The sequence below is a fragment of the Strix aluco genome, chromosome Z, assembly GCF_031877795.1.
Source record: "Strix aluco isolate bStrAlu1 chromosome Z, bStrAlu1.hap1, whole genome shotgun sequence".
NCBI classification, from domain to species: Eukaryota; Metazoa; Chordata; class Aves; order Strigiformes; family Strigidae; genus Strix; species Strix aluco.
The window spans coordinates 15,154,939-15,179,593 of NC_133971.1; the positions used below are offsets into that span (position 1 = coordinate 15,154,939).

General features: G+C 38.2%; 1 protein-coding gene across 1 annotated transcript in view; it reads left to right on the forward strand.

The window, feature by feature from the left end:
* The window catches only part of ARSB (arylsulfatase B), a 69,618-nt gene extending 47,635 nt beyond the window's left edge, over nt 1-21,983 (forward strand). The window contains exons 7-8 of the mRNA XM_074812196.1: nt 20,787-20,915; nt 21,473-21,983. Coding sequence (XP_074668297.1) covers nt 20,787-20,915; nt 21,473-21,738 — 395 coding nt within the window. The 3' untranslated portion in view covers nt 21,739-21,983. The remainder of the gene's footprint in view (nt 1-20,786; nt 20,916-21,472) is intronic.
* The last annotated feature ends 2,672 nt before the right edge of the window (nt 21,984-24,655 follow it).

The window sequence follows — 24,655 nt, forward strand, 5'->3', positions numbered from 1 at the left end:
CTCTGAGCATCAGCCAGGGTTACTCCAGCAGATCTGATGAATCTACCGATCATCATCTACTTACCCTTTTTCAGAAGCTCATGTCCAGTGGTAAATACTATAGCTCTGCAGTAATCTTGTGTCAAAGTACTGTACTTCTCTCCTATTGTTAGTACGAAACAGTATAAGAGGGAAGACACTGTAAACTAGTTTGTCTGCAGTTTCATTTTACAAAAAACATGTTGACATGTCTTATTTCACTGACTCTTTGAAGTAATCAGCCTCTCTCAGAGGGCAGACTTCCTTCATTCAAATATAAATCTTTCCAGGGTCTGAAACATATTGCAGTGTTTCAGACTGAAATTTCTTATTTGTCATCTTCAGTGCTATTAACGGGGTCCCTGTCTCTAACAGCAGACTTTGCCTGCAGGCTCCCTCTGACCTGTGGCAGCCCAGTGGAGTGGTTGGGGTTAAAAACAATCTTTTCTCTCAATGAACTTGATCTGGCTTGCAGTGCAGACCTACAACAATTGTGGTGGTGTAATGGAGGAGTCAGTGGAGCGAAAAACCAGGGTGGGATCTCCAAAAACTGGGATGAGGAGGGAGTGGGTTGCGGTCTTCGTAGCAAAGCCAGTCTGGTGGTGAGCTATTGCCAAGATTACCAGCCTGTCCTCTCCCTTTCTCCCATCCTTCCTCCTTCCCTTGGGTTGCATCTGGAAATCACATGGCGACAAGATGAGTCTTCTGCCTTATCAGCTTTCAGACTATTCTGGGTGGCAGGGGGAAAGAGTAGTGAAGGTTTCCACCACATCAGCCGGCTGAATCAACTTGCCCTGTAGCTGTATGACTGGGAGTGGTGGGGGAGTCTGTGGTTGGTGGCCAATGGAGGAACAGGCCACAGGACCTGGCAGCTAAGATCAGCTCAGGCCACCAGGGAACTTCAGCCAGAGGCAGTAGTTTCATGGAGTTTAAGCTGGTGTGAGTTGCTTCTGCTACCAAAGAGGAAATCCTGCCTCCTGCAGTGCCTCACCACCACTCCCCTCTCTCGCAGGTCACCAAAACCACTGACAGAGCCAGGCTGTGAGCCAGGTCAGGATACTGGTTCAGAATTTAATAACCCTTTTTTTTTTTTATTTCTTTGGATGTGTGTTGGATAACCAAGTGCTCATTTTGGCACAAAGGATGGGACTAGAAGGAATTTTGGGGGACAGGTGAGACTGATTCTGTTGTCTCTGAAATTAAACCCTGAGGTTTCTGTTTCATATGTGATGAAGTGATCCAGTAGGTTTCTGCTGGGGATGTGCTTCGCTTCCTCCCCTCCCCATTCCCAGCTGCCTACTCCTGATGCTTACTTTGCGTCCATGCTGGTGCTTCTTAGATACCTCCATGGACGGATCCAACTTGCTGCCTTGGTTTTACTCTGTCAGGTAAGTTGAATCTGCTCATTGAAGGGGCTGATGGATGCCAGAGGCAGCACAAGGCAGGGGTGAGGAGAGGCAGGGGCGAGGAGGGCTGTGCGGTTGGAAATGGGGAGGCAGAGAGGGAGAGCCAACCCTTCAAGTTCTCTCTGGCTGCTCCTGGAGCCAGAGCCCCAGGGGGAAGGAGTGGAGAACCGCAGTGGTTGGACCTCGTGCTAAACCAGTCTGGTGAACTCTGCAGATGGAGCTGGACCCAGGCTGCTCAGAGGTGGTTGCTCCTCACCCTCCTTGCTAAAAGCCATCACTTTTGTCTTTCTAGTTGTTTCTTCATCACCCTGTTGGTTATTTTCAAAAGTGATGAATATATGTCTCAATTGCTGGGTCTCAGTGTAGATTTCTAATTTATTAGAGAGTTTGCAATTACATAAAAAAAGCAGGATATTGGTATGAAAGATCTGCTGTCTTCCATTTTCTGTTAGTTTTAAGAGTTTGGTGGTAAAATAGGAGAACTAAAAACAGAAAGCTAAAATTATGTTGAAACAGAGTATCATTTTCTCTGTAATGTATAGGTTAAGAAAGTCCATATAAAATGCATAAAGTAACTTAAAAGTTGCATAAACCAAAAATCTGATTTACATGCATTGGAAAGAAAAAGAAACAAAATTGTTTTGCCCCATTTTTGTGACTTTGTCTTTAATAAAAAAAGCCAAGTTGTTGATGGTTTGGCAGCTGTGTGGGTGACGTCAGCTCTTCCATTGTGAAAGATCTGTTTTCTTTTAGACAGCCTTATGGCATTTCATCAAGTTTTGGTGATTCAGCTGAATTAAAAACCAACTGGATTTAAGTCTAAATTCCCCTAACTGCTAAACCAAACATATTTCCGACCACACAGTCATTGCTACATGGTCTATCTTGAAGCAGTATTGAAACTTTATATCCCACAGAAGGCAATTTTATTTTGAGAATCAGGACTAAATGACATGGTGAAAGGAAATATACCCTTTAATTCAGAGTTGTTAATCAGAATCTGTCAGTACACACTGTATTATTTTTTAATTCCACTTGCTAAATTTATTAATGAATTTAGTGACTTTCACATGATCTTATAGACTACATGTGTAGCATCACTTTCTCTTCAAAAAGAATTTTAATTTCTTTAAATTAAAGATGTATTCAAAATAAATATGTTGTTGGGTGGGGTTGTTTTAGGCTGAAAAAACTTTTACCTTCATTTAAAATTCCAGACTTCACCATAAACTAAGACTTCAAAGGCATAATAAAATTGTAGACTTCTAATTGTAGTCAATTTATTTTGAAGATATCTGTTCATAGAGGCAGACATCCAAGACAGAGAACTTGTAAAAACATTTTGGATTTTTCTCGAAACTTTTATTTGCCTTGAGCAAAACTAATCAAACTTTACACTGCTCTCCTTGACATTTGAAAAAAGGCACTAGCTCATATATTGCACTATTAATTGCCAAAATAAATGATTGTTTATAAGGGACTAGATCTGCTATATGCAGAATGAACATATGATATATTACAATAGAGAAACCATTTCAGTTCTGGAACTGATGTATCATTCATGGCCATTAAAATTGCATTATAATGGCTGTAGCATTATATATTATATCGGTACATATACAAAAATGATTCATCTTGTTTAAGGAATATACACTCTAGGCTCCTTTAGGCTTCATTTATTACTTATTTTGCCCAGGTTAAAGATGATTTCTGAGACTGCACGCCAGAAGTGATTTTTTCCTCAGTTTTATTACTGATGATGTAGCTCGTTTAGAATTATGTAGCTGGTTTAGAATTATTAAAAAAAAGAAAGTGAAAAAACAATCCCTGGTAATGGAGTTACTCAGTAGCAGCAGAAGATATAGGTATGCATGAGTGTGCTGTGTGGACTTCGAATGGGATAAATATACTCCATGTCTGTGCCAGGCTAAGACCCAGAATCCACTCTCAGTGTCAAAGATGTGCAGAAAGGTGACCAGTATGGTTAGCTGACTGAGCTTACATAGCAACAGCTGGAATGGGAGAATGTGAAGAATGGGAAAAAAGACAGATACGTTATTTGCTTCTCTGAATTTCCATTTCTCTGCAAAACCCTTATACATATGCGTGCTGACCATCTGGACTCTGTCATCTTTTCATTACAAGAAAATCATAAATTGCAATGACCCCCTGTAAGTTTATAAGGCAAGAGTTGCCAACATGACCCTGGAGCTGAGCATGGCCCTCAACCGCTTCATGCAGTGCTTTTCGTGCTGGTCTGGCAGTTTTAGCCAGAGCTCAGCTTCACTCCCTAATGGGAGGCCAGCGTTCCAACCAGCTCTGCTGCCATTCACATCAGAGATAAGTGGTGGGGTTTTTTTGGCTGTTGCTGCTTCTGGGGTGTAGCTCTTGCTGACGGGAAGTTTGGCCTGTGGTTATACATTGTCTTGGCTTTTAGCCCACCTGCATCTCGGTGTGAACTGTCCATCCCTGCAGTATTCAATACTAAGTGTATGGGGATTGCACGTTTGGTGAGTCTCATAAATATTAATCCCCATGTTTCCTTTGGGATGTAGATAATCTCTTTTAGAATTTAGAAATGTTAAGTCACTTGATAAAGCATCTAATGCCAGTATCATGACTGGAATTCAGAAATCCCTCAGTACTACTTCTTTTTTATGCTTCATCATATACAATACCTATTTGAACATAACACTAACATTTTATATTTTTATACTGATCTTGACATAAATGTTAGATTACATTTTTCATATGAGATATCTCTGTGCTGTAAACCTGTAAAATTTTAATTGTGCAAAGGATGTTAGACTCAGGTTATACACTGCTCAGATGTCTTTACCTTGAACAACAGCGATGCAAGTGGGGTTTCAGTGTTTCATGTATAAGGCCATCTCAGCATGACTTTTGATATCTTCAGTAATTCATAAGTACTATTCACAGAATCACAGAATTGTCTAGGTTGGAAAAGACCTTGAAGATCATCTAGTCCAACCATTAACCTAACATTGACAGTTCCCAACTACACCATATCCCTCAGCACTATGTCGACCCGACTCTTAAACACCTCCAGGGATGGGGACTCCACCACCTCCCTGGGCAGCCCATTCCAATGCCTAACAACCCGTTCTGTAAAGAAATGCTTCCTAATATCCAGTCTAAACCTTCCCTGGCACTACTTGAGGCCATTCTGTCTTGTCCTATCACTTATTACTTGGTTAAAGAGACTCATCCCCAGCTCTCTGCAACCTCCTTTCAGGTAGTTGTAGAGGGCGATGAGGTCTCCCCTCAGCCTCCTCTTCTCCAGACTAAACAACCCCAGTTCCCTCAGCCGCTCCTCGTACGACATGTGCTCCAGACCCTTCACCAGCTTCGTTGCCCTTCTCTGGACACGCTTGAGTTATTCAATGTCCTTTTTGTAGTGAGGGGCCCAAAACTGAACACAGTCATCGAGGTGTGGCCTCACCAGTGCCGAGTACAGGGGCAAGATCCCTTCCCTGTCCCAGCTGGCCACGCTATTTCTGATGCAAGCCAGGATGCCATTGGCCTTCTTGGCCACCTGGGCACACTGCTGGCTCCTGTTCAGCCGGCTGTCAATCAACACCCCCAGGTCCCTCTCTGACTGGCAGCTCTCCAGCCACTCCTCCCCAAGCCTGTAGCGCTGCTGGGGGTTGTTGTGGCCCACGTGCAGCACCCGGCATTTGGCCTTATTGAAACTCCTACAGTTGGCCTCAGCCCATCGCTCCAGCCTGTCCAGATCTCTCTGCAGAGCCTCCCTACCCTCGAGCAGATCAACACTCCCACCCAACTTGGTGTCATCTGCAAACTTACTGAGGGTGCACTCGATCCCCTCGTCCAGATCATCAATAAAGATGTTAAACAGGAGTGGCCCCAAAACCGAGCCCTGGGGGACACCACTCGTGACCGGCCGCCAACTGGATTTAACTCCGTTCACCACAACTCTTTGGGCCCGGCCATCCAGCCAGTTTTTCACACAGCTAAGTGTGTGCCCATCCAAGCCATGTTTCACCAGGAGAATGCTGTGAGAAATGGTGTCAAAGGCCTTACTAAAGTCAAGGTAAACAACATCCACAGCCTTTCCCTCATCCAATAAGCCAATATTCCATTCAGTTCAAATCTGTTTCCTGGAAAAAATAAGATTTTTAATTTTTTTTTCTTATTTTTCCATCAAAAGTTGAGCATTTCCTTTTACTATCTCTCATTTTGTAGTTTGACCTTGTAGGCTGTATTAATAAGTTTGTTCTTATTTAGAATAACTTTAAATTTTTTATTCTGTAGTTGTATAAGAATGTGATAATCTGGATAAATGCTTTGCCCTGTTGATGTTCACAGGGATTTTTTGCTGTCACGACTAATTCTGGATGTTAGTCAATTGTTTGTGTGGTGTGTTTTTTTGTAAAGATATAATCTGTTGTAAAATGAATGTGAATGCTTTGAAAGAAGAACGAGAGTATTTTTATATGCTTACTTTGTTGACATTAAGAAGATTATGCATTTTGAAAGGTAAGAGACGGAGTTTGATACTCTAGTATAAATCTTCCCTTTGGAATCAAACATTAGTATGAGAAAACTGAAAACAGAAGGGATAATAGTGGGTCTATATGTTCACAGCATTCAACTAAGTGAATTAAGATAGGTGAGCTTCGCTGGGTGAGTTTGCTACAGCAGCATGAAGGTAGGAAGTTATACAGTCTCAGGGCTCATCTGTTTCTTCAAGATCAGTATTCTATTCATTCTTCCAAGGTTAAGGTCACAGCTATTACTCAAATGTTTTTATTGTAACAAAGTAACAGAAAGACTCAGAGTTTTGTAGAAAACTCATTATTGCCATAAAGCAGCAAAAGGTCACAAAATGTCTTTCCTCAGTGAAGTAGCAAAACCCCTTATTTCTTCAGTTATTCATTGTCACACTATAGGCTGGAAGAGCCCTTGACATTTCCAGTTTCCTTGTTGAGGTGAAATAATTGCTCTATACATCATAGTTCAAAAAAAGATAGATCAGTTAAAAGTACATATATGCAAAGGTCTTGTTAACCCACAGAGCCATCTGCATTTCAGAGTGACTGTAGCAAGCTTGTCTTTCCTTCTGGCACATTTTCATAGACTTATGTTAATTAAGGCATCGGACCTACAAGCACATGTGCAACTTAAAAAAATACCTTATAAGTAAGGATGAGCAAAGACAAAGGTTGTACAGACATAACTGAAATGGAAAAATCTTCATTTTTGAAGGGCTACTACTGACTATTGAGCTATCATTTAGAAACACTGTAGAATGTTTTGTTTATTTTATTGATTATAAGCATGAAGGAAAAACTGTTGGCTTTAAAAGAATGAGAAAGAAAGCAAAAATGAATTGACCTTATCTGTGTGAGGAAGTAAAAGTGTAGATGGAAGGTGCTCTTTGAGCCTTTTCAAAAAATGTGCAACATTTTCACTCGCGTAGGGAGAAGAGTTGTCTGTCTTCTGTAGTACAGACCATCAGTAACAACAGCGGTCCATAGCAATGCAGTAGCCCTTGAAATAATCATGAAGAACTTGTTCAACTCTGTATTAGTGGTGTTATTGTGAAGAGGGAAAATGCTACTTAATTAGACAGTGCTATTCAAAGCTACCTTGTAACTTTTAGCTTTGAGTTCTATGAGATTTTTTGTCTTTGGTGCTTCATAAGGAGTCAAAAGTCTAAGAAGCACTAAATAACTACTGATGATAGGTTAATGTACAACAAACAATGTCTATGCAAAACCAGTCTGTTCACAAGCAAGATACTCCTATAAATACTTTCCTTAAAACAGTCTAAATAATCTGCTTGGGCTCAGAGTGGTGTTCATCTTTTAAAGTCAGACACTGAAACTTTGATATTTAACTTCTCCCATAGTAAAAGAGTATTTTTTTCTGTATTTCCCTGTAGATTTTCTCTCAGAAAGACTAAATTTGCAATGAATGTAAAACAGCTACAAATCTAATAGAGCAAGTGTTGATCAAGACTTTAAAATATGTGTATTTTCTGAGACATGGAGTAAGCTCTAAAATTGGCTTAATTGTGGATGATGATGACTGTGAGTTTTACGACAAGTATCTGTAACATTTTCTCCTGCCTGTTTCTCCATCTCTTCCCATGTCTCCATCTCTTCCCAAAATCCCAGTCATGGAAATAGGAATTAATTCAGAGAAAATACAAGGAAGTTTCTTCAAATCATATATCCCAGGAAAGAATAGGCTAGACAATTATAGCATTATCCATTATAATCAGGAAGCTTTAAAAATTTCCTGTGTTTTGTGGAAGATATCTCTAATTTCATTTTGACAGTTCATTGACTAAGATGTGCTGAAGTTCAGCAGTTACCAATAAAGACCTAAGACAATTCGCAGAGGATCAAACCGATCCTTCACAGAATCAGGTTTAGCAAAAGGTAACTTTTGTCATGAAGTTTCCATTGTATAAAATGCTAAAAATAAATTTCCAGTACAGCACCATCTACAAAATTTCTAATGCATCTATGTGGAACACAGTGCAAATTTTTCTGTTCATGGGCAAGTGATAGTTTTGCCTGTGAAATCATCTACTTGCATCAAAGACTTTTTATGCTTCTGTAGCTATAGGGGAGAGAAATACTCCTTCTTCCTCTCCAATTCTGGTTATAAATGTATGGAGAACAGCCATGTGTTTCCATACTGTTGACAAACAAATGAGACATTTAAGAAGACCATACGTTTATCAATAGAAGATATATAAGGTCTAAGTCTTTCTCCTAATTGTAAAAATATTAACTATGCCTTTTGTTCTTTTGCTTTTTTATTTCTCAATAAAATTTTCTTAGAAAATGTAGTCTTATCTTGCATGTAAGTAGTTGATTCATCTGACTGGTTTAAGATTTTTGGGACTGTATAGATTATATTACTACATTAGAGACAGTCACAATTTTCAGAGTGTGTGGAAGAGACTTGGTTTAATATTCATCAGTGGAAATGAAAAATGTAGTACTTTCACTGCTCTCAATGCTATAACCATTGTGTTCTAGTGTATATATTAAAAACTTGAACCATGTTCAATATATTATTTCCGATATTTAGGAAGAAAAAATTCTTATCTTAAAGTAAAGCATGTTAGTGTTTAATCCAAAAACATAAAGCAAAGACATTTGAATAGAATGGAAAACCAGTGTAATTTCTGACCCAGTCCACAGATTTGTACTGCTTTTATTATGTGTGCAGCTGAACAATGTGAAAAGTACAGTTTTCAAACTGCTAAAATGGCCTTCACTAGATATGGTATATGCTGAAATGTATTTATATATTCTTATGTTCCCACATTAAACCTTCCTGCCATCTTCTGTCTGTTCTCTCCAGATCCAGGTACTTCCAAAATGGGAAATACTAAAGGAAATCTGGATATTTATTTCACATACTGTTCTGGTTTTTATGGTGTAGTGTAGAGTCCCTCATCTGGATGTATTTGTAGACTGCCTGCAACTCAAACTGTAGAGCAGACTGCTTGCAAATGGAAACCATCCTGTGCCTACAGAATAGTTTGGATCTGTGGATGCTAGAAAAATGTATAGATCATTGAATTAAAATTTAGAAGATAGTTAAAAGTTAAGAATCTCTTCCAAATGGTGTACCCACTAAATTTGCTTATTTTCTTATATAAATTCAAAGCTTTAAGTACAGATTTGGTATGAGTGGAAATTGAAATTACCCAAAGCCATTTGGATATCCCATCATCAATTTCAGGGCTTATCTTGTGTGTTGTCACTCAAAATATTTGTATGTATTGTATGATGTGAAATGGAAATATGGAGAAAACTTCCATCCTAGAGTTTCATACAGTCTGTTGGGGACAAATCTCTCCTGAAAGATGTGAGATCACAGTTCAAAACCGTTTGTAACAATTGGAGTAACTCAGGGCATGAATTTGGGTCCCCCAAGCCCAGAATATATCTCCAGGGTTGGGCTAGATTTTTGGAAGGGAGAGAAAATGTCTCATTTTGTCAGGTACATCCTCATGTGAATTAACCCTTAGTTTTCAGTTTAATTTTCTTTTTATTAAAAATGTATGGAAGTTAAACATTTAACTGGTCTGAGCCTTTTCTTTATTTTCAGTTTACTGAAAATTAAGTAAGTTCAGCATCAAATTGGCATCTGTTTCTAATTGCTTTAGTGGACAAACAATAATTTATATAGCATGCAGTTGGCTAGGGCTTTTGATGTGACCTGAGAATTTCCTCCTTTAGGGAGGAAACTATTGGACAGTTGGAAAAATGCTGTTGGAGGAAAGTTCAGAAGATGTGGTTGTGGGAAGCAGCGCTGACCACAAAGAAAAGTTATATGGTGGCTTCCTGAGTTTTACTGCAGTGAAGTTACAGTTAATTTCTTAACTTTGTGTTTCCCTTTCCGGCTGCATGCTTGTATAAAGAATCAAGTGTTTGGGTGCCTGTTAGCTGAAGTCTGCCTTTCTTCTGCTGTTTCAGTGCTGCAGGGAAGATCAAGCAATATGTTCACATAAATGGTTTCTAAATCTTAACTTAGCTTTGTTAGATTCAGGGAAGTTGGTAGGGTATAAATTCCTTGTTTGTTACTACTGATGCTTAACTAGTCTGAACCAGAGGGCCCTGGAATTAATGGAAACGATCCCATTTGTTTCAGTGTGGGTTTTTTCAAGCCCTAACAGACCTATTCCACAGTTGAGTGTTAGTAAGGGTCAGTGAGCTTGTCAATCATGCAGGTTTTGCATGCATGCATGTAGTGAGATTTCTGGGAGGTTGAAGACTGCTTTCATGAGAATAATTTTTAAATGGAGTTCTATAATATTTAAGAAAGTCTGTGTTTTTTCTGCTATGGTAGCACAAAAACAGGCTAAGGTGATTCAAAGAAATGTGGAGTGTCTATTGATAGAAGAGTAATCACCTGTGATTTTTGAACTTCTTGGGTTTTCTTTCTTTTCTATTTAATGGGCATCATGTAAGTAAATGTTTTAAATCCTGATAATAGAGTCAAATGATCTACATTAGAACAGAAGCTGTGATGTGCAAAACCTTTGATTTATTTTAATGGAAATAGTAGGAGAATGATGCCATTACCATTTTTCTAACAATATATAGAAGCTGGTGAATACAATACAGATTTCTTGGATGATTAAAATAGTATGTTGATTTTAAAGATGATAATGAACATACTAGAAAATACTCTCTTTCTGTTTGGGTTTCATATATAAGTGGGTTTTGGTTCATCAGTCCCAGACTTCTGTCTGGGGATCTCCTCTGTGGTTTTTATAGAGTACTAATCAGATCAGAAGAGGCAGGGAGGCATATGCATTGCCTTACTATGAAAACGATACTAGTTATTGTTTATTGCTTTTAAGTTCTAGTGGAAGAAGGCTGAGTGGTTTTTTTCCCAGTGTTTGGTTCAACTATTAAGCAGAATTCTACTCCCTCCTCTGTAATAAAAACATTTTTACAAAGTAAAGAAACTTTTTGAATCACTCATAATGTTTTAGAGTGTAATCTCAGCAGACTTAAAAATTTTTAAATTGAACATTTATCCCCTTGAGACTTCTCATTGCTAAGTGACGCTACCTTTTGAAAGCCCGCCTTCCTGGAATGACAGTCTTCATTCCCTCAAGTGGCCTTCCTGCAACCACTAGTTTCTGAGGTTCAGTAGTTTCTTGCCTTCTGGCTATGGGATGCAACCTTGTTATGGCTGTGTTCCTTGCACTGAGGGCATAACTGACAGAATCCCATGATGGGTGCCTCTTGTCACACCTATATCTCCGTATGTGTCTCTCCAGCCTCTGTTAGCAGAGATATGCCTGAAGACATAAGCACTCCCAGTGATCCTCCAAAGAATCTTTGTAGACAAGCAGGACTTCATTGCAACACTGTCTTAGTGACAGTTGCGACTTATGTGGTGCCTGCTGACAAAATGAAATCTCTTTTATCACACAGGGGTAAGGGCATCAGGGGACCAGCAGCTCAGAGAGGTGTTCTAGCTGTTCTGATAGCAACGGGCTGAGATGTTATTAAAAGAAGATTTTTACAAAGTGATAGAATAATGTAGAGGTTTTCCATGAAATATCTTTGGTGATTGAAAAAAAAAATGGCATGTGATTGAATTTGAGGATATAGCCAAGATTATATTTGTTCAGAGAATGTAATCTAGTCCAGTTGGAATATGACTGTTACTAGCAAAAGCAGATGATGCGTTTCCTTAGTAAAGAATTTATGTCTCATCCAGTGTTTTAGTATGTTTGAATTTTTCTCACTGTGGGTACGTGCTGTGCAGTAGTGCTGTTCCGCATTTTAGATGATGTCTAGTCAGGTCGGGTAGAGACTAGTTGCACTGAATATACTATCAACTCCCAAGATGATGTGGTTTCACTCAAGATGCTTCATGAGGTCTGAGTGGTAAGCACTCAAACTCTGTGTTACAGTGATATGTCCCCTGTCAATTAAACCAATAAGGTTTTGATTATTTGATTGCATTTGGCTCAACATCATACAAAATGGGAATAACCTTCCTTTGGTCATGCAGGGGATAGAAGCAGCCCAGTCCTTGGAGTTCCATAGAACATACAAATTTAATTAGGCAGAATGTACATCTAGCAGAAGATTATAATCATGAGGGATTGCATGTTACCCAACTCTGCAACTGGTTTCTGAACCTTTTCAGTTGTACTGTGTTCTTTTTGAAATGGGAAGGCCAGACCACAGTTTTTCAGTTGCATAGAGGTTGTTGCCTTGTTCACAAGTCCTTTTCTAATAATTTATTGCCCTTACTGACCAGTGCTGAGATAATTCTGAAAAAGCATTAGCTCAATCTGTCATGATCCCAAGTTTTACTCTTGGACAATTATGGGTGACATGCAGGTCATTGTTTTATGTGTGAATTTAGGATTATTACTTCATACATGTATCACTTTACCTGTATTTATGTTAAATACCATTGCCTATTTTAATGCCTACTCACCCAGTATCATAAGGGCCTTCTGTCGTTCTTTACAGTCAGTTTTAAATAACTTGTCATCATCATCCTCCACAGACTTTGTAATCTCACTGTTCAGTCCCTTTTCCAAGGTCATTTGGAATATGTTCAACAGTATGGGTCCCAGCACAAATTCCTTTAGGAATCCAATGGTGGACTCTCCAGTGTGAAATCAAAACTTTTTTTGTTTCCCATTTAATTACATACTTTTCTGTCCACGTGAGGATCTTACCTCTTGTCCCATGGTTGCTTAGTTTCTTGGCCTAGATGGCCATGTGGTACGAGAAATAAACTTTTGTTCTATGTAGATCCTGTTATGTATTAAACATTATTTATGTGTTAAATATTATTTAAGTATCAGATTGAATTAACCAAATAAGTGATAGGGGATATTGCATAGTCAGACAAAATATATACTGAAATAGAAGTCTTGAGAACTGCAGAGAGAATTTTTAGTTATTAAGACAATATCTGGGGAATCCTTTTGTGCAGTATACATTGTAAGCTTCAAGGTATCAAACTATTTAGACGTCCAGGTTGTGTAATGTACACATACACTTGTGTTGCTGGAAATGTTGGTGATATTCCTCCTTTGGCTGAAAGCTCTAAATATACTTTACACCTGCAAAGTAGTAGAACCTGTTTATTATTTGTTTCAGATGTGTTTCTAATTTTCACTGGGAAGAATGTGAGCCATCTAAAATGTTAATTCACCCTGAGTTTTGTGGCTTTTCTTAATGCATGCTTTTCAGTCTTTTCCATCAAGGAGGTTGTCATTAAACTTGGAACTTTTTGTGATTATATTGTCCCTGTTATATGGCTGAATCTGCTTCTACATTGTATTATCATAAATAGAAGTTTAACTATAGAGAATGCTGATATTTTTCACTTTTCCCTTTGGGAAATACACTGCAAAAGGTAGATAACTTCTCACATCTTTGTTTTGCAGATGAAGAAGCTAAGGTAGAAGGTTCATTTGCTTGTGTTGTCTGTAAAGGGCACTGATTATATGTAGCTGCTTATAAAAGCATGTTTTTGTTACTGTGTAGGACATTGGAAAATTTTAGAGGCATAGTCAATCTGACACTCACACAGGCTGTTTAGATTAACTCTTTGGGCAGGGCTCTATCTCCCAAATAATTAATAAATTAACATTCTTTTGTCTTTCTCCAGAATTGCTCTCCAGTACCCAACATTGCCTCCCTGCACACTAGTATTGCAGACCACAGTGGACAGAAATACAGCATACTTCAAGCAGTATTGTTTTGGACCCTTTAAATTTTGTGGTTTAAATGGCATGTTAGAGAGAACTGTGTGCTCTTTGATCTCTGCCAACCAAGAAAACTTCTTCTCAACATGGATCATTTTCATCATCTTAATCATAGACTGAAGGCAAAAGATTTTATTTTTAGATGTACTGTCTATTTGTATCTCCACATTTTAGGTCTCTACCAATTGTTTGAGTTGGTCTCACTAAAAGAAAGAAGGAGAGCTAGAGGAATGAGAAGAGTAATTGATCTATGCTTATTAGATCTATGCAAATATCATATATATATAGATACAGAATATGTATTCCCCATATGTTCTCTTTGTAAAATCTCAACTGAAAATCTGTAGTTTATCTTCTTCCTTTTTATGATTAAAAATTAGATAGCAAAGGTTAAATGAGTATACCCCTAAGAAAAATGTTTCCACAAGTTTATCTTTTAGACTGATCCTAAAGAAGGATCCTTTCTTAAAAAAAAAAAAAAAAGCCCAGGTTGTACCTGTTTTGGGTTTTTTTTTAAAACCTTGCAAATTTACGCAGTATGGGTATTGACTATCCTTAAGTCTTTTTTTACAAATGTGGTTATGTGGTACTTAAAATATTTGCTTTGCAAAGTACGAAGCAAAAGATTGAAACAAGTCATAGGAAATATTTACAAAGATGCTGACAGATCTGAATTTCCCAACCTACCTACCAAGTACTGCATTACAGTGACTTTTTGTTGTTGTCTTTGCTATTTTTTTTATTTTGTTTTCATTAGGAAAATACGGCGGTTTTTTAGTATTTTCTCTTGATTGGATATTAAATATTTCAGAGAATATCAGTGAAACCTGTCAGGAACATCAAAAGACTTAGAAGAATAAACAAGTTGGATTTATAGGGCCCATACAGGAAGAGGAGTAGAGAGCTTCTGATAAGACATCTGAAGAAGTAAAATGTAGTAAAACTGGATCAACCCTTCTTTTTTTATTACCATGTAGCATTACAGGCATCAAAGGGTCACAAAGTTATTTTGGTGTACTGCAGTAGTAGGAGAATTTAAATGGTTTTGAGTTACACAGAAAATAAATGGATTTTCAGACATTTTTGTCTTTTTCATGGTTGTCAGATAAATCAGTAATTTTTTATTTCAGATAAATTTATGATTGGTAACTAGGATTGTATGAACCAAGGAATAAATGAAGATTCTCAAGCATACATTGATCACCAGGGAAGAAATCGGAAGAAATGTTTCTTCCTATTTTCCACTCCCAGAAATCATTGCCTGGTTGGATAGGTGAACTAATGAGTTAAGCAGAAGGGTATTGTAATTGTATGCAAAAATACATAGGAAGACAGTTTTTTTCTCTGTAAGAGCTACCCACCTAACCTAAATGATGTATTAAATCAGGAGTACACATGGGATGCTGAATGAGGTCAGAAGAGCTTTTTTGAAAGGCTAGGAGGAAAAAAACCAGGGCTAACCATATTGCATCATTTTTTATAATCTTCCCTATGCTTAGAAATTGAAGTGAAAGAACAGATTGCTGGGCAAAGTAAGCAGTTTCGGTTTATCTTTTGTACTTTGAATCATCAGTTATTAATTACTTCTTGGGACATGCTGCTGGATTGAATGTACCAAATAACTTTTTCATTGTGGCAAAACCTGTCATCTTCTAACACTTCTGTAAATTGTAGGGGGTTTATTTAAATTTAAAATTGTATGACTAAAGCAGGAAATAGTGTAGGTATCAGATTCTGATCTCAATCACAGTAGTATAAATCTGGTGTGAATCCAGTATTTGCATTACTTTACTCTTGATTTATGTTCTGGAATAAGTGAAAAACAAGCCTTAAGCAAATAACTGACTTGTCTGCACTGATACGGACTGATCTGTGCATTGGAAGCCGTTGCTAATACAAATTAATATTATCATTTCTTCATGCTATTCCTCCTTTTAAGAACAGCACTGAAAGTAAACTGGAGGGAATGCTAGAAATGACTCATGGGGTTCATCTATTTGTAAAACTACAGTTAAATCTGAATCTGAATCATATATACTTATACATATATACTTTCACCAAGATGGTGAAAGGCCTCGAGGGCAAGACTTAGGAGCAGCAGCTGAGGTCACTTACGTTTTTCAGCTTGGAGAAGAGAAGGGCAAGGGGTGACCTCACTGCAGCCTACAACTTCCTCAAGGGGAGCAGCAGAGGGGGAGGTGCTGATCTCCTCTCTCTGGAGACCAGCGACAGGACACGAGGAGATGGGATGAAACTGTGTCAGGGGAAGTTCAGGTTGGGCATTAGGAAAAGGTTCTTCATGGAGAGTGTGGTTTGTTGCTGGGACAGGCTCCCCGGGAAGTGGTCACAGCCCCAAGCCTGTCAGAGTTCAAGGAGCATCTGGACAACATTCTTAGTCATATGGTTTAGTTTTAGATAGTCCTGCGAGGAGCAGGGAGTTGGACTTGCTGATCCTTATAGGCCCCTTCCAACTTGAGATATTCTATGATTCTATACTTTTGTGAAAGTTTTTACCTTTTCAGTTCAGTCCATACAGAGATTAATATATTAAAAGGGGTTGCATAAATCTGCTTCAAGATAGTGCTTTCTTTTGTAAACAAAATATTTGGCTTGTCCTGAACTGGAACTTGTTTGGTAATACGTCTTGTGTATGATCACGCCAAAAATCTGTCTAGCTCATTATTCAGTTTCCAAGAGTAGCAGTTGTGTAGGAAGGAGTGTACGAGGACAAGCATATAAATATACTTCTTTTGTGTGCCCCCCCCCAACCTGCAGCTAATGGAGCTCCTGATTTTTAGGTTGTGATTTTGGATATAAGAATCCTTCATGGATTTTTCTTACACTTGGTGAACCCTTTTAATCACTCAGCCTGCATAAACTTGTAGCATCCACAGCATCCCGTGAAAAGGAATTCCACACTTGATTTTGACTTGTGATAAGGAAGTATATACTGTCATTTATTTTGAATATGTGACTTCATAATTTATTTGATGTCCCTATTAGGAAAGACCAGTTGTTCCTTATTCAGCTTGTCATGACTACAGAATTTCATAGACCTCTGTCCTGTCCCTCATCAGTTGTCAGTTTTTGAGGATGAAGAGCCCTGTTCCATAGCTTTACTCCTACTTGTCACATCTCTTTGTATCTGGTATGGTTTTTCTGTGTCCATTTTGTAACATGGGGACCAAAACCACACAGTATCATGTGTGAGGCACAACAAGAGCTTAGGTAGTGGCATAGCGTCCCATTTCTTGTGACTTCTAATACTGGTTTTGCTTTTCTTGACTGCTGCTGGACATTACCTGTTCATTACAACTTCGGAAACTCTTCCCTAAATAGCAATAGCTTTTTCAGAGCATATTCTTTTATGTATGCAGAGTGAGGACTGGCTTTTTCCCCCCATGTTTATTACTTTCCTTTTTATTGTACTTATGTTTGTGCATTAGCAAGGCTTATTGCATTGAAAGATGGTTCACTTCTTAGTCCCGTGTATTCTCTGGTCATCATTCATGTTGTAATTTATATACTTACACAGTAGTAAATTTTTCAACATCCTGCCTGAAGAGTATGCTCTGGAATATTTCAGTCATCAAAATGGCAATTATGTTTGCAAATGCAGCTAACATTTTTGACTGATGCTCTCTGAGCATCTCGCATAGATTTTTCAGAGTTGATGACATTGGCTTTCTGAAAAATCAGGTCTCTTGAAGATAGAAATTAGCTACTGAAAATTATTTAGGCTTTTACATCCTAATTTGGAATAGATATATGTTCGTAGAGACAATGTATGATAATGGAAATAAAATAACTAAGCTGAAGTTTTCATAAGGGGCAAAGAGCCAGGATTTTAAAGTATTTAGATAATAAACTGCTTTTGTGAGTAGTGGGAGTTGGCCACCTCAATTTCTTTTAAAATCTGATCCTGAAACCATTTTTCAGGCTGTTTAGTCTAAGGATGGTTTTGAAATATGATATAAACTCCAAAGTCACTTACCAAGGGCAACATTTTCTGAAGGACTTGTTTTTTCTATAGAGATATAAAAGCTATTTGAATACATGTGGTGACCTACAACTCCAAAGAAAACACTAAAATACTTAGATCAATTCATCGTACCATTAAGTACTTGAAAATAAATATCTGAATGAAATTTCACTGCTTTCTTAACTATTAAAAGTTGTATCAAGTGACTATTTAAAAAGAAGTATAGCAGCTGGTGAGGGTCTGAAGCTGAACTTCAGGAAACGATGGCTTCTGTTTGAAAATAAGTAAATTCATGGCAAAGGCTGTGGGATTTTTCTTTTAAGGTAGAAACAAAGCTTTAGTATTTCATTAGCCACTGATGCACTGGAGATCAAATGTCAGAAAAAAAAATGTTTGGTCTCTTTGCACAAGCAAAAGCATCACATTTTTTATATATAAGCCTATAAGGAGAATATACAGGCACGTGAAGGCAGACTTGATTACACGTATCAATTAAAGACATCTGTCCTCTGACTGCTGAATGGGACTGTTGTTACTGCCTGGTCAACCATAATGGAAAAAAAGAAGAAAAAAAACCCCAACAATCTAGAACAGATGCAGAGAAAAACTGCTTACGTGCTATGGGAATGAATGTTTTATCTTGCAAAGGAAACAGAAAGAATGTGACTTTTTAGTCTGCCAAATTGGAAAAGGGATCCCGGTAAAATTCATATGGCGAGGGAGAAGACTCCCCAGGCATTTTGCATTTCACCTGCACTAGCAGAAACTGAAGAATGATGAGAGAGGTAGAAACTTAACAGCTGGGCTGAAAAGGAGAAGATCAGGTAAATGCAGGGGAAGGAACACGAGCTTAAGGTAGAAGTCATATGATGAGCAGAAGAGAACTCATATCAAGCAATATTTTTATTTATCCTTGTTCTGCATCCAGTGCTTATATAATGTAGTAAACTGGCAGTCCTATAAATATCCTGTGTAGAGAGCATTCAAACAAGCATCAGTCTGTTTTCCATGGCTGATGTGTCTGATAAAAGTTGGCCTGTAATGCCTGGAGAGTAACGCATTTGATGAATAATAGTATATTTCTTTGGGACAAGACAAGTGCTTGCAATGAGTGAGTTAACATGACTGACAGAGTTCTGTTTATCAACTTGACGGAATTTATCTTTTTCTCTTCAAGAAATTTTCCAACAAAAAACTTCAACTACAACCTCTGGTAAAAACATTTCTTAGTTTAAGGGTTTGGTTTTTTTTACCTGGGCCAAATAAGAGGTTTTTAAAATTATTTTATCTTCTTGAATCTTATTTTAAGTCTCATGCATGGCATTCTAGGGATATTTTGCAAAGTATATCTGAAAAAAAGATCTTTTGTACTGTTTATTTGAAGTATTTAAAATAATTTGTCTTGTGTAATACTGTGGCTTCATGTAGGTCAATAATCAGAAGCATATTCTCCATGCTAAACCTTAAAATCAGAAATGCAGACTTACATAATTTTTCCTTTAGACCAAGCCTTAATATTGTAATTTGAGATGTATTGTTTAAAAAACATGGTTGTGTTTTTTGATCTGCTGAATGTCCTTTCATTGTGCTTTTTAAGAAAGTAGATGGCAAAGATGAGTATTCCCAGTAGCAAACAGTATGACAGAATAATACATAACATAATGATGTTGAAAAGTAAGCAATATTAATCTTTAAACTGTTCTGTATATGCTACAGATATCACATGACTGTGTGGGGATTTATCTTCCAGAAGAGATTCTTCTGGGGGTATTTATGAAGTTTTCCTTGTTTTCATAGGAGTTTGGGTTTTTTACCACCAGTTTCAGTGCTTTGTGATCTAAGACGAGCTGAGTCCTCCTCAATCTGTGTATGCATACTCTAAACAAGTAGTCCCTTTTTATGAATTTCTTTATCTGGGAACATTATACAAGTCTGATGTAAACAGGGAACTTGGGTATGCAAAAAAAGCGCTCAGTAAGGAAAAACTGAATCAAAGTGTGAAGTCCAGTAATAAAATAACAACTAAGCAGGACCTTCATAAAAAAATAGAGAAATTGTGTCCCAGCATTTCCTTTCTAAACTTTCTGTGCTGTCTTCTATCAGATGTGTATTTGCCTCACTCTGATGCACAGAATTTAGATTCTTTTTAGAATCCTCTAGTTCTGCTTCTAATATTGGATCTCTCCACCGCCTGGTGTGTTGTTTCTAGTCTGATTATAGAGTTGCCTTCTGGTAGTCTTTTGGTAAACAGGTATCAGCTGATACATTTAATATAAACCTCTTAGATTTTATGTCTTAAACTCCTATCTTGTTTATGAAAGCTGATATGCAAGATGGTTTGGATGCTCCTGGAGTGTCTGTCTGACTTCCTCCTGGTTTCAGTAAAGAATTGGTCTCCTGATCATCCCTGGTGTATGCATGTTAATTTTTTTTCTCAGCTCCGTCCTATAAGGAGCTTCAGGTTTTTTTCTGAGAGGAAGTTTGCACATAGTTGACACTTCAGAGTTTTCTGCAGTATCTGGATATTGGGCCACGTCATACGCGAGTACCAAAGACAGCATGAAGATATGCTTCACGCTGTGTCATGCCATAGAAGTACCTTGCTGGGCCAGATATGGATATCTGTGATTGTAGCCAGCTCAGTTCAGAGAGACAGCTCTCTGTGTGTGGATACAAGTCAGGACCTGGGACTTGATCCCTGGGGTGATCTAAGAGAATTAACAGTAGTAGCATTGATTCAGGAGATCTTTCAATCCTATATTCCTAACTGGCAAAAGATACAGGCACTTGTGTGAGCAAATTTAACAATTCGAATCATAAGCATTCTTAATATAGGTATATGAGATACACATATAATATCTGGATACAAAATGAGTCTGGTTATCCGGACTCCAGTGTGACATTTTCCACTAGTAACTTTTTGGTGTGCAGTTCAAGTTCTGATTTAAATACCTCCAGTAAGTCATAGCACAGATCTTTGCACATACATATAACAAATTCTTTGTCCAATACATAAAAATAAATGGATGATATTGCTTTGTTTTCCAACTAAATTCTAAAAATTACTTCATGCACGTGCAATGTACCTAACTTGGTTTACTGTTTCATTAAGGTCTTGGCATTGACAACAGGACATCTTTACCACAGAGCAATTCTTCTCCATGGGATGATACACTTTTCAATATATCCATGCATGCAGCAATCCGACATGGAAAATGGAAGTTACTAACTGGATATCCAGGTAGCAGAGTAATTCCTTTCTGTACAGTGTGTTGTATCTCCCACTGCCCCAAACACAGTTTAATTCTGTTTAATGTATTTTCATTTATTTTAGTTATTCTGCTAACTTCTCAGGATTTTGATCACATGCAAAAATCTAGAAGGAGCACTTCTAAAATCCAAACAACATATTCTTTTATTTTGCAAATATTTTGTATATAAATGATTTTCACAGTAGTGGAAAAACTATCATAGAATCATAGAGTATCTCAGATTGGGAGGGACCCATAAAGATAATTGAATCCAAGAAGAAAGTCCATTAAATTAATTTATATGAATTTAAGTGACATGAAAATCTGAATCCCACTGGTGCAGCTTTTTTGTATAAGTAGGACTCCTGTATAGGTAGCCTTGGACTAGGGAGACTCTGGTGCTGGTCTAGAGTTAGGGAATGCAGCAACAGTCACTGGCCAGTGGTTTGTCAAGGACCTAGTGAATTTGTCGATTACAGTATAACTCTACTTCACACTGCTGCTCTGTATCTGAGAATTAACCCTTGGTCTGTTCCTGTTTCTGCAGGCTGCAGTCATTGGTTCCCTCCACCGTCTTTGTTCAATGAGTCAAAGATTCAATCATCTGATCCACCAACAAAGAGACTTTGGCTATTTGATATTGTTCATGATCCTGAAGAGAAAAATGATTTGTCTGAAAAATATCCTCATGTGGTGGAAAAACTGCTCTCACGGCTTCAGTATTATTATAAACATTCAGTGCCTGTCTTCTACCCTGATGAGGATCCCCACTGTGATCCAGCAGTAACTGGGGCTTGGGGTCCTTGGGCATAGTGCACAGCACTGCATCCTGCAAAACAACCCTGTAACAGAGTCTGGTTTATGGACCCAGGGTCCTAGTCACATACTTCTTACCTTGTTTGATAAACTATTGCTAATTGTGACCTCACTTTTTGAGTAACTTAGTATTTCTTACTCTTAAAATATGTTGGGAATCTTATTTCAGTCTTTTTCCACTGTCTCCTTCCCCACAATTGTATGTGAAATGTTGGTAAAATTATAAACCTGTTGTTCAATTATACTTTGTCCAGAATATATCTTTAATGCAGAAGATAAAATGTTGCCTCCCTCCTTGAAAGAGATTACTTGAAAGTGGCAACGAATGATGGCAGCAGGGACATCCAGAATGATTTTTGATTTCATGTTTGTCCAGAGGACAAATTCTATTGGAAGCTGTTGCATATCTGTAAAGAACAGAAAAAAAATACAACAGTTGACATAATAATTTTTGCGTTTAACATGCACCTCCATCCAGATGAGGGAAGAGATGGAAATCTCTCACAGTAAAAAGCCCAAAATACAGCAAAATCCCCAATCCTTGTTCACTGTTAATGTATCAAATTTGATTAGAGAGTGTTAGTCAACTGAGTACAAGGCTGTCAGGCAGAGGGATCTTGACAGGCTGAAGAAATGGGTGAACAAAGACTTCATGAAGTTCAGCAAAGGCAGAGTCCTTCACTTGGGGTGGAATAGCCCCATGCAGGAGTACACACTGGGCTATGACCCGATAGAAAGCAATTTTGTGGGGAAAAAAATCTAGGTGTCCTGCTGGACAATAAATAGGACAAGAGTTGCCATGTACTGTCTTGGTGAAGAAGACCAACCACACGTTGGTCCGTATAAGCAATAATGTAGCCAGCACATCAGGGGAAGTGTTTATGCCCCTCTATTCAGCACTAGAAGACAGCATCACATTTTGGGGTTCCCTGTACAAGAAAAGTATTGACAAATTGCAGTGAGTCCAGTGGAGCACCATGAATATGATCACGAGGAGGAGGGCAAATGGGGGGAGGCTAAAAAAATGGGTTAGTTTATGCAGGAGAAGAAAGAGAAAGGGTAAATTGGTATCTTCAGCTACCTATTGTGAGGGCATAGAGAAGATGAAGACAGCCTCTTCTCGGAGGTGCACAAAGATGAGAAGCACACAGGGAACACATGAAGTTCCAATTCAATATAAGAAAAAAAAAAAATCATGTCATGGGATTAGTCAAATGTGAGAACTGTGAGGCTGTGACATCCCTATCCTTGAAGATGTTCAGTCCTTGGTTGGAGAAGACCCTGAGCAATGTGATCTATCCCTGAAGTTGGATTGAATTTGAAGTTGGCCCTGCTTTGGTGGTAGTGGTGAGGAACAAGCAGGTGACCTCCAACGGGCCCTTTCTGCATGAATTATTCAATGATTCCTTGATGAACAAAACCTTACTTTTCTTGCCTGCCTGGTGAGTACCCTTTCTTCTCAGATTTTGTTTCTTTATTACCATAGTAGAGACTGTTTTCATCCTGAAGCGGGCTCTCAGCCATGAAGAAACCAGGCCAAGCAACATTTCTCAGTTACTCATCAAATTGATGCAAGATCAACCTGCCAGCTCTCTTAATGTCTCAAACCTCTGGAGTCTAGCCAGTGTTCTGGTACTGCTTCTCAGTGTACTTAGCCAAGTTCTCAGGATGCAGAGCTCTAGCTTTTATCCTCTCCAGAAAGTAGGGATCTAATTGCCTGTTTTCTGGCTCCAGGACCAGCTCCTATAAATTGCACTAAAATGTTGCACACCTTTTCCCCGTTTTCACTTGGGAGACTTGCGCTAATTGTTAGCAAACATTCATGAAGAGACAGACTTGACGGAATTTGTATGTTTTTTAAAATAGATAAAGCATGGAAAAGATGAAACTTAAGAAAACTGAAAATGCATATAAAAATGAACAGAAATTCCTGCTTTCTGATACAGCTGATTCTCCATTACACTGTCTTAAATCTAGCTTGCCTTTTCCAACTTTGATGTTTCCTTACAAGTGAAGCCAGAGCTCTCCAGAAGCCTGTTCAACTCTTTGTCTTTTTCCCAAAGAGATTCATGTTTCTCTCTTCTCTTTGTCACTTCATTCCTTTATTTCAGTATTTTTTCTGTTATATTTCATTCACTCTCTTCAGCCTTGAAGATGGGGAAAGAAGAAAAATAGATTGGGAGGAAATAATTCTTCCATAGTGGGCAAACCTATATTCTTTGTGGTGTGGTTGGATATGTTTTGGCACCCTGTTTTAGACCAAAGTTCAATATCCTTCTCCATTCATCCATCAGTGTCTGAAAGCAGACGGTTGCAGCAGGATATGTGATAAGCTCTTTAGATTGTCCCTCACCTTCTAAACAATCACTCAGAGCCTCAGAGATTTAACTATGTATTTAGTTGCCTTCAGTGATTTTTTTTTCTCTTCCGTGAGGTTGCACAACCTTTCCATTGGGGTCCTTGGGCGTAGCCTTACAATACCTTGTAAACTGTTGATATTCACAATCACACGTTTCCACAGCTTAACTAGACACTGAGTAAAGAATCATCTGTTTGTGACCTGCTTCCAGGTAATTTGACTTTTCACTGGCAAAATATGTATGCTTGACAGAAGCTCTTACTACAATACATTTAGCAACTTTCATGCTAACCAGTATCTTTAAAGTATCAGAAAGAATTTCTGCAAAGGTAGTCTCCAAACTGATACCTGATCATATCTCCTTCCATTACATGAAACACATTTAACCTTTTCTTTCTATTACGTGTGACTGTTCACTCAGCTCCTGCTCATATTTTAACTAACACACAGCTCATGCAAAGACCTGGTGTGTGTTGGGAACAGCACCATTAAGTTGAAGTGAGAGCACCACGTGGGCAGTCCACAGTAAGGGCTATAGGTCATTGCACAGCCATT